We start from the raw sequence: 12170 nt of genomic DNA, 5'->3' as shown, positions 1-12170 counted from the left end.
AAAAAAAAAAAAGATAGTATTAATAATAATAACAGATACTATTCACAAACGAGATTGTGTGGATAAAAGCACAACATCATGCTTTTCCCGCAGTGAAGCCTGTAGGAGTGGAGGAAGCAAACAAACAAAAAGTTAAAATCTACGATTCTGATACTAGCAGACAACATTGATACCTTCGTTTTCTCCACTCACGGTTACATTCATCTGCCTCATCAACCAAAACCAAAACTTCCCGGTCCCCCTTTTCCTCTATCTGTATCCTTCATCGATTGCTTGCTCGCGACAGCAACCTGTTTTGAGTATTTTCAGTGGTGGGAGTGTAATTTTTATTTGTTTTTAAATGTCATCCACGTTTATGTATATTGTTGTAGGTACGGTGACTGGACTGTATCGGAATTTGAACAGGATTTGTTTTTTTTTGTTTTTGCTCATTTTTGCTATCAATAGTGAGCATTCGTTCGCACAAATTGATTGGTGTGAATAGATTGTGTTGCTGTTGTGTGTTTGGATTGAATGTTTGTTAACAAACCACCGAGAGCGCGAAGCAACACAAGCCCCATTGTTCAATGAAGTGTTTCGATAAAGCAATTTAATGTAGCAATGGAGAGATTATGTTGTAGTGTGTCGCTGTGATGCATGGTGCGGAGAAGAGAGTGCTGCGTGTATAGCACGTTTCATTAATATTCACTACCACCGCGATACACCTGTTTTGCGTTGTTGTGTTGGGTGCGTGAAACACGGTACGATTTAGTACGATTCACCCTTTAAATGACTATCATTTTAGAGCAGATCGTTTTTAGCATTACTTTTTTGGTAACTGGGTGGTACGATGGTTGTGATCGAACTGTTAACCAAAGTGTCAAAAAAGTTTGAAAATAGTTTGCATTTAATTTTTTTTTTGCATTGATTTTACATGGTGCAAGGGAATAACAACAGTGTACAGAAATCTTACATTTTATTCCATTTTGTTCCACTTTTTACGCTGTAGGATCAGTCCATTTTAGTAGGATGTATAAAAATAAAAAAGTTTTGCAAAGTTTTTTTTTTTGGTTAAGGGAAGTTTTATAGCCGCCGCAAAACTCCCAATAACGATAACTATAACGAAAATAGATCCCGGTGAAGGTACACTACCATATTTTGCTAATAGACACCAATCACTTATGGAAAAGGGCGCTGTTTCCCAATGAACGATGGGATATGGAATTAATTACACGCTTCATGGTTTTAGTTGACCCTCCCGCCCTTGCCATCCCTGACCTGAAGTCCCAGATGTTAACTATTCCCTCCCAAAAAAGATCATCAATTCCCCCTCATTCAAGAGCAAATCAGTCGTTCTTCTGGCAACGCTGGCCATAACGGGGCGGACCCAAAACAGCCCCTCACCACCCCTTTCGATCCTTGTTTATTCCTCCGCTGATACTACGTGAAGCTCTAATACTGTTGCACCTCTCTTTATGGACTTTTCCCGTCGTCAGGGCGCCTGACGACAAAATCTCTGCAAACGAACTACTCGTACGCTGTCAATTCCGTCGAACGGCTAAATGCTACTATCACACCACCACAACTACCACCACCACCACCACCACCATCATCATCATATCCCATCTCATCAATGTTAGGCGACGACTTCCGGTGCGATCCGTGTAACAAAAACCTTTCATCCCTAACGCGGCTGCGACGCCACATACAGAACGTTCACATGCGCCCGACTAAAGAGCCGGTCTGCAACATCTGCAAGCGGGTGTACAGTTCGCTCAACAGTCTGCGCAACCACAAGAGTATCTATCACAGAAACATGAAGTACGCCAAGGACGACAAGAAGCTCGTTCAGCTTGCAATCGGAGCAGCTGGAGCGGCAGCCACAGGCGCAACAGCAGGAGGAGGTGTAGTAGGAGGAGTGGGAGGAGGAGGAGGAGGAGGAGGAGGCATTAAGGCCGGCAGTAGTCCACCGTCACCTGCAGGAAGTATGCCGCTACCGCCAACATCACAACCGTCTTCCACGTCCGGTGGTGGTAGTGGATCACACCCGGTGCATCATGCCGGCGGTCCGGCCCTTCCCGGTAGTCCCATCGGTCACAATCGTCAGGGAGGGGGATACTTCTGAACAAGCGGTGGGACAATGAAGAAGTAATCTGGGGTGGGAAAAAGGGATCGATCTGGAGGAGGATCGATGTCGTCCCATGAGGGGTTTTTTGTTGTTGTTGTGTGGCACTGGAGAGTTGAACACAAGGTCAGCTTATTGAACTGCAACATCACTAGTGGAAATCTGTGTAAAGATGAGCGCATAAAGAAGGGAGATGATTATGATGAAACAGCTGTTGGGATCTTCGTGTAGAGCGTGTAACACATCCACAGTTAGGTACACAGCGCCGGCACGATTTGGCCAGTAGCGGATAAGGCAAATGAACTGCAATGCTCTCTAGAGAAGCGAACGTAACATTACAAAAAACGATCAAACATGCATTCCTTACAATTAAACATTAAGCTGAACTGCCGCGCGCAGGCAACCACACACATTACTCGATACTTATTACGAATAGCATAATAGTTACACACTTGTTATTGCATGAACAGAATTTAATAGCTTTCGAACGAAGGGACGGGAGAACTGATCCTTGGCATTTATTGAAGAATTGTTATAGGGAAAAAAGCGTAATAAACTGAAATCACACAAACACACGCAAAATCACAGAGTGGAAAATGATTAGACGTGAAGTACAAACTATTATCATCCCGCAATCATATATATATTTATACATTTAAGAAAAAGAACGTGCTTATGGACCGTGTCCGTGTGTTAGTGACCGGTTGGATGTTGGATGTGTAATACTAATCGAACGAATCATTAAACGATCAAACATACACACACACAGACACTACTAACCAACAGGGCTCCACAACCACAGTTTCGCACATTGATTTAAGACGAACAGCAAGACCACATTCCTTCCTCTTCTACCCCGATGTAAAAATTTGAAACTCAAAATTTCCGTTCAGAGCAAGCTAAATAACACAAATAGACAGACAGATGGACAAATAGACAGAGTGAGAGATGAAGAAAGAGAGTAAGAGGAAAAGGTTCGATTGGAATCAATTGGAAAAGGACGAGCGAGTGCGCGCGCGCTCAAGGGCACAATCATGCACCCCAACACCACCCCCTCCACTCACTCGGTAACCCAATAGTGAAAAAGAAAAATATGCGCAAACGAATTGATCATTTTAAGTTTAATGTTTTGGTTTTATGAATTGGAAATAAGAAATTGAGACAACCTAGTGACTGCTTTGTCTGCTGGCTATAATTAGGCCCACTGCTAAATTGATTGCATTGATTTTTTCTTCAAATTATGGAACAAAATTCCAATAAGATTTTTGTCAAAATTCACACACCGCCGGAACATCTCCGCGAGAACAGAGCAGCGAATTGGCCAGTTTCCTTTCATCAACTGCATCACGCACGCACACACTCACTCACACATACATATACATTGTATAACTTCTGTACCGGATTGGGAAACCGATTGTTGCCGCGAAAGCCCGTTGAAAAGCAAAAGGTACAACAAGAAAAGATGGAATTGCTGCACATAATTTGTCTATGTTGAAACGTTAAGAGCGTACCCTTACATTAAACAAACAAACGATTGGCCTTTAGATTATTGTTTTCTTACCATTACTCATCAACTCCCTTGCCATTCAAACACATCCTTTCCCCGTTTATTTCCTATCCTGCCGCGTCTACACACGCACACTTAAACACCCTGTGAGGCATATAATATGATTCGGCGTTTCATATTATCTGCAACGGATGTCGCTACTCGTTTGCAGCAGTATGTTTATTAAATTAAACTCAGTTAAAAAGCCATTGAACGGCAAACAAACGAAAACGAAAGAGCTAAAGAGGAGCAATAATTCAGTAAAGTTCAGTCAGTTTGCTCCAACACGGTGTGTTTTTCGCATACAGCATTAAACACACAACAAGCAACAAAAATATTTAGAATATTTTTTAAACAGATCGTCAAATGTCGCTTCTTATAGACTGCTCCTTTGGATAGTTTTTGGCTATTTGAATGCTCTCGCTTCCTTTTCAAGGGTTTTTTTTTCTACAAAATTTTGGATTTTGTATTAACTCAATTCCCTGATTAAAATATATTTATAGAGAAAATGCTGCAATCAAATTCATTTGAATTATTTATGAATAAACAAACATCGAATTGTCTTCTAATGTCATCCACACACACACATACACAAAAACGCCATTTAAATGTACTTTCATGTTGTATAGCTTACATTAATCTAACCTTCCCTCCACCCCATCCACATTCTAAGATTACCCGTACCCTTATTGCGTGTTCGCGCCGTTATTGTCCCTTCCCTCCCCCTCCCTGTCCACAAAAAAAAAAACCTCCAGAAACAAAACAATCACAACCACAACAAATAAACAAACAAACAAACAACAATTGGTCTATAACTACTGTATCGTCAATGTGTTTCTATGTGTCTACTTTTTTTATATAATTATAATAATTTTTTGTTTCACTTCTCTCCCTGTTTACTTTTTGTGACTATTTTACACCTCTCATTGGATGCTGATAACCGATTTGAAAAATGGAAAATATATTAGCTAACGTACATTTCTACCAAACCCTACCCACTACCCCTTTTCCCCTACAAACACAGTCCCACCATCCACCATTCCACACTGCGCCCTCCTATCGTGTCACCTTCATCTCCCCGAGAACCATTGGCAATAATATCACGCACCCATATTCGGCCATTCTTTATTTGTTTTTAACTGCATATTTTTCTCTTCTTTTATTTCGCTCCTATTTCTTTTGTTTTCGGTACTGTTTGTGAACGTGTGTTTTACCCGTATCCGATCGCAAAACACTAAATCGAAATTCGGCCTTGATGTATGTAAAGATCAGAGAAAAGCAAACCACCATCCCGAAATCGGGACAGCAAAAAAAAAAAAAAAACAAGTCACAGAACAACATCGAATCCTGAGAAAGCAAAAGGAATCAAATTGAATTTAGAAGGCTTTCAAAACTATCGCGTCTCAAAACACGCAACACAAAATTCAAAATCTCAAAATTTCCCCCCACCCATCCCGCAGCCTCTCCCTTCTCTCCTTCCGCCCACCATATCCATTCCATACAAAAAAAAATGCAAAAAAGTCGATAGTTTGCTTGAAAGATAGAGTTCAACAAGTGTATGTGCAAAAACAATGTATGATGAATATGATTTCCCATTTGCTCTCTAACCTTTACTCATAACTAAAAACACTGCAGGCAAAATTTACCATTTTTTCTACTAAAAAAATATATATAAATCAAAATTAACAAACAATCAGAAACGTCAGCCAATTAGAACTTGAAAAAGAACAACCACAAAAAAGAAACAAAAAACAAAAATCAATGCAAAAAAAAAACATAAAATAAAATAAAATCAGTAGTAAAGCAAGCAAAGTTAAAGTCACTATTGTCTCTTTTTTCTTTTTCCCGGTGCTGCTTATCGGTCGATTGCACGATACAAATGCACACGTTATCGCGTTTTTACGCCCCGGTTTCGAACGGCACGCACGCACATTACGCACGAACCGCCCAAACACACGCAAACACCAACCAATACCACACGCACACCATCACCTCTTTGTATCCGCGTGCGTTTGTGTGTGTATGTGTGTGTATATGTGTCTGTGTGGTGGGCCTGAATGGGTGGTGTACTATGTAAATCCCCGCACGCTGTGGCGGCACACATTATTCGTTCGGAAATGCGCGCACCACTTTGATCCTGGGCCTCCGTGCTTCCCGTTCCTGTGCGTACCAAAAAACCGACCGTCCTGCTGATGCGTGTGTGTGTGTGCGCGCGCGCGTGTGTGTACAGGCATGAGCATTGCGGCTAGTATGGCGGCATCCCAGCGCTCAGCATCCCCACCGGACGGTGGTGGCGGCGGCGGCGGTGGCGGCTCGTCCGTCCACGGAGGGCACGGTATGAACCGGCTGTCGCTTCCGCTGCCGCTGGCCGCGTGCCACCGGTGCGACGTGTGCGGCAAGCTGCTGAGCACGAAGCTGACCCTCAAGCGGCACAAGGAGCAGCAGCACCTGCAGCCGCTAAACAATGCGGTGTGCAACCTGTGCCACAAGGTGTTCCGCACGCTGAACAGCCTGAACAATCACAAGAGCATTTACCACCGCCGGCAGAAGATCCTGCACCACCATCATCACGCCCACCACCATCCCCTGCACGGGCAGCATCCGTTCGCGGTCGGGGGCGGCCCCGGTGCCGGCGGCCCTGGCGGTGGCGGCGGGGGCGGCGCGGTCAGCCCGCTGCACCACGGAGCGGCACATGCGGCGGTGACGGCGGCGGCCGTTGCGGCGGCCGCTGCCGCCGCCGGTGGCCATCACGAGCTGCTGAACAACAATGCTGCCGGCGCCACCGACTGTGATATCAAGCATAATAGTGTCGCGGCCAAGCTCGAATACATGTAAATAATACTAGAGAGGAGAAGACGGCGAGGGCAACACAAATGGGAGAAATAACGCGCTGTGCACGACGCAACTAAGTAGTAGTAGCGAAGTCCGCGTGGTGTGGTCGTCGTCGCTAGACGGAAGAGGAGTAATAGCTGGAGGAGAAAAACAAAATGCAACAAAACATGGTAGTGCGTGCAGCGCATCATCTTAAAATCATCTCAGAACAATGATCAATTGTAACATATATGTAATGTATGTAAGAGTGTGTGTGTGTGTGGGTATGTGGGTGTATGTATATATGTAAGCGGGCGGCAACAGCTCGAACGTCCTTCTCCGGAATAAGGCAACAGATGAACAAATCGCTCCCACTCTTTCTCTCGCTCTCGCTATCCCTCTCATCACCTCTGTTCTGTTCCCAAATTATGTCTCGATCGCTCGGTGTTAGTCTCTTTCTTGTGAAGATCTAGACCAATGCACAAGCATAGATAGAGTTGGATAATTGACCCCGAAAATAAAAAGGAAATGCTACTTTTCTCCAACCCAGTGAGAATCTTCGATAGATTCTTCTGTGTTTCCATTTTTTGTTTGTTTACCAAAACTGAAAACGAATTTAGAATAAGAGTTTATGCGATCCGAGCATTAGTAGTGGGATGATCTGAAATTGGGTTTGGTTTATTTAGTTTAGAAATTGGGTTTATGCAATGCAATCGAAAGGCGAAGAAGAGGGAGCAGAAGAGGTAGAGCAGGACGACGTGTTTATGGAATGAATGGAATGTGTTTATTTTTTATTTTTGCCAATTATGTGTTAATTTTTAATAGTTGATTTATATTCTACCCTTCCCCACAACTTCCGTTTTCCCATACCTTGTTTTGTTGAGCCTTTTACTATTATGAATACACATTTATTACGCGCATATTGAACTATTTAGTAGGATTTTAGTAGGAGTAAGGAGAATGATAACATTTTTCTAAACAATATGTTTTGGTTGCCCCATCGATGTATCGAGGACAGCGCATGGGGGGAAAACTATCCCAGCAAAGATATATTTGAAGAAAAGAAAACAAAAAACCCGAATGTGTGCGTGTGTGCCCATTGTTATATGTGGTCAAAACTACTAAACCATTTCCTTCTTTTTCGATCGGCGTTCTCTGGTCATTGTTGTTAAGTATCAAATTGTATCATCTCGTTCGTTTATTTATCAGTTTAGTTTTGTTTCAAGGGCGCACTCCTGTTGAAACGTATTTCTAATTTAGCGAAATTCTGATTTTAATCGTCTCGTGTTGTTGTCTAAAAGTGAAAACGAAAACGGAAACCAAAGGTATAAGTTTGTTTGGTTCGGTACGAAACACCCCCTCGATTGCTGGACTGTGCGTGAAATTATTGTAAAGACTGATTTTTCATACCATTTTGGGTTGTTTAAACTATTGTGTTTTTTTGTTGCGTGGTTGCGTTGCGGTGTGGTGTGGAGTCTTAGATTTAGAACAACGTCGTTTAGCATTTAAACATTATTTAATTTTTCTTACTTAAAGAAAATTGATATAAATTAGCAAAATTAATCGCAACGGAAAGGAAGGATTGGGAAACAAAAACCCAAATACACACCCTCACAAAAAGTTTGCGTTGAAAAAAAAAAGAAAAAATTCTTTTGATAGCATTTTCCACCAATACGTTTAGTATGCTGTACGTAACTGAGGGTGTGTGTAAGCCAAAAAAAGAAAAGAAACAGTGTTAAAGCGCCACCACATTGAAATGGAAGGAAATATCATTCGATGCAATTAACAACGGTACACACACATACATATACGAAACCAAGAATCTTTGTTGTGCATAAATAATTAGGGCATGAAAAAAGGGGCAAGAGCAAGAAAAGGTTTAGTTCTATACAACAAAACAAATGGCTTAAAGGTAGTAAGAAAAACGCGCCTTTTCTTCCCGGTCAAACAAGGGAACACGGATCGCATTGAGGAAAAAAACCCGCATTATGCTGCCACTCTTCCATTATACTTATTATTACGATTATGATGTATCTGCTTCAATATTATTCTTATTTTTTGTGTGTTTTGCATTTGCTTATTTTACTGCGTAATGCAAATGATAAACTAATGAGAAAATCCATGTTTTAGTGCGTAAGTTTAGATGAAATATTATATAGTTTGTGTGTAATTATATTTGCACCTGGGCCGGTCGGTTAAGTTTAGAAGAAAGATTCTACAACACCTAGAACTATGCTAGGAAAGAGAGAAAGAGTATGAGAAAGAGAAGAGTGAAAATAGAAAGAGAGAAAGAGTGAGAAAATGAGAGAGAAAGATAGAAAGAGTGGAGAAAGACAGAAAAGTAGTAGCAAGGAAGGTAGAAAACGTATACAGTGGAAGCAAACTCTCGAGCGCTAAAGAGAAATAGCAGTGTCCATTTTCCTGTTGTTTTTAAACGGCCGGCAGTCGGCGAGATACGCTGTATGTTAAGTTTAAATGAAAAGTTTTTTTTTGTATTTTTTTTGCTACCTAAACACCTTAATACCCCCTCTTTAAGCTTAAGGAAACTGTAATGATGTGTTTTATTATTATCAAACTGTCTTAATACCATATTCCCCCTTTTTACCGATGCCGCGCCCCTGCTCCGTTTTGCTTAAGTCAATATTCGATGCGTTGCCTGTTCTGTTAAGTTAGTTATATAGCTCTGTTCTGTTTTGTGTGTTGTGTGTGTTGGGGCACAATGTTGGTGGGGATTTCTCGCTGCTTGTGAGACTGTTGGCATACTTTTCTTTTACAATTTTCTGTGACACGATAGCATTACTTGCTCAATTGCTTCGTTTGTACTGACACATCTTGTCACAAGAAAAAAACTCGAAAAAGTGGCCCTGATTGTTGCAGATAGAACGAGAGTAATTCAGTACAACCTCTGTTATACGCTCATTTATTTTACTTGCCCGTTAACGTTTCATTGGCCTTTCAGATGTGGAACGTGCCACAGAACCAACTGTGCTGTTTGTTTTTGGCTGACCTGAAGAATTTTGTTCTGTTTAGTGCAACGAGAATCACGTGTTTTTAAGCATCTAACCATGGCCTAATAGGTGACTGCAAATCAGCTTTGTTACTCATGGCATTTTTGGCACACCTGCTAAGAGATTTTTGTAAACTTATTCAATCGGGAAGTAATAGCCAAACAGCGAGACTGTGAGAGAAAGAAATAGAAAGAGATAGTAAGAGAGAGGGAGGGAGAGAGAGAGAGAGAGTGATCGGTATATAGGAGGACAACGTTATACATAATTTCTCCACTGTCGATGTGCAAGGACGCATATAAATGGCGCAACCCCATTAAGAGAATTTTACTGTAAAAGACGAAGATGGGATGGAATTGCATATAATGTAAAAACAAAAAACAAATCGTGAGCCACTCAGCAGCACAACATAAAACAAAACTATAGATAAAAACGCGGAAAAAACTATAACATTTAGAGATTGTGTGGCCTGCAATTGTTACAATATATGACTGATTAGATACTAAATCAAGAGTAAATTATATTTGAGGTGTGGACGTGGAGAGGATATTGCAATGAAATGTAGCTCCACACATATTTGGACGAACCACGAATTTGGAATACAAAATTCGAACCTTAGAGAGAGAGAGATAAAATAATGAAAGCGAGAAAACAAGCAAGAACAATGCGCGGAGTGGATTGTTCGAGCGAATGTGTAAGAATCTGATCGAAATTTAAGCAGAGTGTAATAATTTGAAAAAGAGCACCACAATTATGGAGAGAGAATGGGTCAAAAAGACAAATTTATGATGCGACGAAAAAGTTACCAAAACTGATTTAGTATTACAAAACAAAAGGGACAAGCACACACAACAAATACACACTGAAAAGGGCATTTTTTACGGGCTGGCTAAAGTGGACACAACACAGTGCTGCAATTTCCTGTGAATGAAAACGCAGTGCAACAAGAGAGAGAGAGGGGATGAAAATGCAAGAACAAATTGTGCAAGGGCGAACTTAGAGACGGGGAGGGCAGATTACGAGGGAGGGAAAACGTTTTACCTTTAGGGCTGACTGGTTCTGCATGTATACGGGCGACTTCAGACAACATATATAGGTATGGTATGTATATTTTCGATACAGTACAATATCGAAGTGAGCGATTTTGCATTTCGCCGCGTATCATTGGCGTGTGATTTATTTTGTAGAACCTTTTTCCTAGCGTTTCGGAAGAAACTATTAGCCCCCCCACCGTTCACCGGCCAACGGTGTCGGGCGGCATGGCGTGCAAAATTCAAAATTAACCCAAAGTACTTGTTAATTGGCGCGGTGCGAGAGCACGCGCAGGCACAACACCCGTAAACAAGCAGAAGGAGAAAAAGAAAACAACAAAATTAACTAAAACAAAACGAAAAAAGGGAAAAAATAATAAGAAAAACCTATTTGTGATTGTCTAAAAGACTGAAAATTAATAATATTGTTGAATTGGCAAAAATGCTCCCCACTTACGAATAAGCAAACCAGAAACCATTAAAATACGTGCGCCAGGTGTGTATGATTGAAAACAAAAAAATGAGAAAAAACAAAAGTCTGAATATTTAATTTGTATTTCGAAACATTTGTGAAAATCACGATGCGTACGCTTGAAAACAAAATTAGGGGAAGAAGATTAGAAGAAGGCGAGATATGAAAACCAAAATTAGAAAAATATTTGTTTATAAATTTAATTTTACCATCTGGCAATTGGCGGTTTTGAGAGAAAAGACGAGAGAGTTTATTTTTTTTATTTATTTTTTCTCAATTTTATCTTTATTTTATTTATTTTCCTCGTTGGATATCTAGGCACAAAACGATGAAGGGCAGGTAATGAATGAAAAAGAGAGAAAATGTTTTAGAACGACGATGTGCAAAGTTCGTGAAACGAAATGTTGAAAAAAAAACACTTTATTGTAGTAACATCTCAAAAGAAAGTAATAACTTCCCAATTGTGCACGCGAAAATGATAAAAAAGCAAAGTGCAAGTTGTGGAAAAATACCCCCTCAAATGCGATCGAAATTGCTTTAAAAATTGTGCAAAACTGCCCGCTATATTGCAGGTGATTGCAAGAATACATTCACCCAATGGATAACAAAATGGCATAAGAAAACTTACAACCAATGAGCCAAACATACCCTTACAAACGTCATGTCGAGTAAAATTCAGGATAACAATCAATACACAATACACTCACTTCCCCCCTTTCATCGAGACACGGTCAAACGTTGTAACCGAACAGAACATAAGCAGCCAAGTTTAATCTATGTGTTTTTGTCGTAAGAACAACTCCTTGACAGTTTAAATAAAATAGCATTGCATGATTAGCAACGAAAAAAAAAAACAAAACAAAACAAAGCAACAGAAACGATAAATCAACACTCTATAGCGGATTGTAAAATAACATAATATAATTCAAATCAAACAACAGCAGCAAATACATACAGATAGAGAAATCTTACAAATGGTACACACCTTAATGTTAAAAGAAGTACACAAAAACAGAAACTCTCATCTAATAAACCTAATAAAAACACAAATCAATGGAAAGCAAACAGTCCCCGAGTGGTGATGGAAACACACATTTAAAAAAAAAATAGAAGAAGACCCTCGACCCCATAGGCGTTGCAGTTATAGCTACAGTAAGTAATACAATAAAAGGGGCAAACAGCGAAACATTGAACTTAAGCC

The 12170-nt window shown here is 40.6% G+C and overlaps 1 protein-coding gene across 6 annotated transcripts in view; it reads left to right on the top strand.

Moving 5' to 3' along the window:
* Nucleotides 1-12170, top strand: part of LOC120949071 (broad-complex core protein) — a 116636-nt gene that overhangs the window by 92932 nt on the left and 11534 nt on the right. For 3 of the 6 annotated variants that reach the window (XM_040366050.2, XM_040366049.2, XM_049607099.1), the window contains one exon: nt 5881-8354. The exons of 2 other annotated variants lie outside the window; for them this stretch is intronic. In XM_040366050.2, coding sequence (XP_040221984.2) covers nt 5881-6485 — 605 coding nt within the window. In that variant the 3' untranslated portion in view covers nt 6486-8354. Of the gene's footprint in view, nt 1-1619; nt 4898-5880; nt 8355-12170 lie in introns of those variants that run through there. One more of the 6 variants, XM_049607101.1, reaches the window with a different exon arrangement.

Source organism: Anopheles coluzzii, chromosome 2 (assembly GCF_943734685.1).
Source record: "Anopheles coluzzii chromosome 2, AcolN3, whole genome shotgun sequence".
In the NCBI taxonomy this organism is placed as follows: domain Eukaryota; kingdom Metazoa; phylum Arthropoda; class Insecta; order Diptera; family Culicidae; genus Anopheles; species Anopheles coluzzii.
The sequence above is the reverse complement of the archived record's forward strand: the minus strand, read 5'-3'. Positions and strand labels throughout refer to the sequence as shown.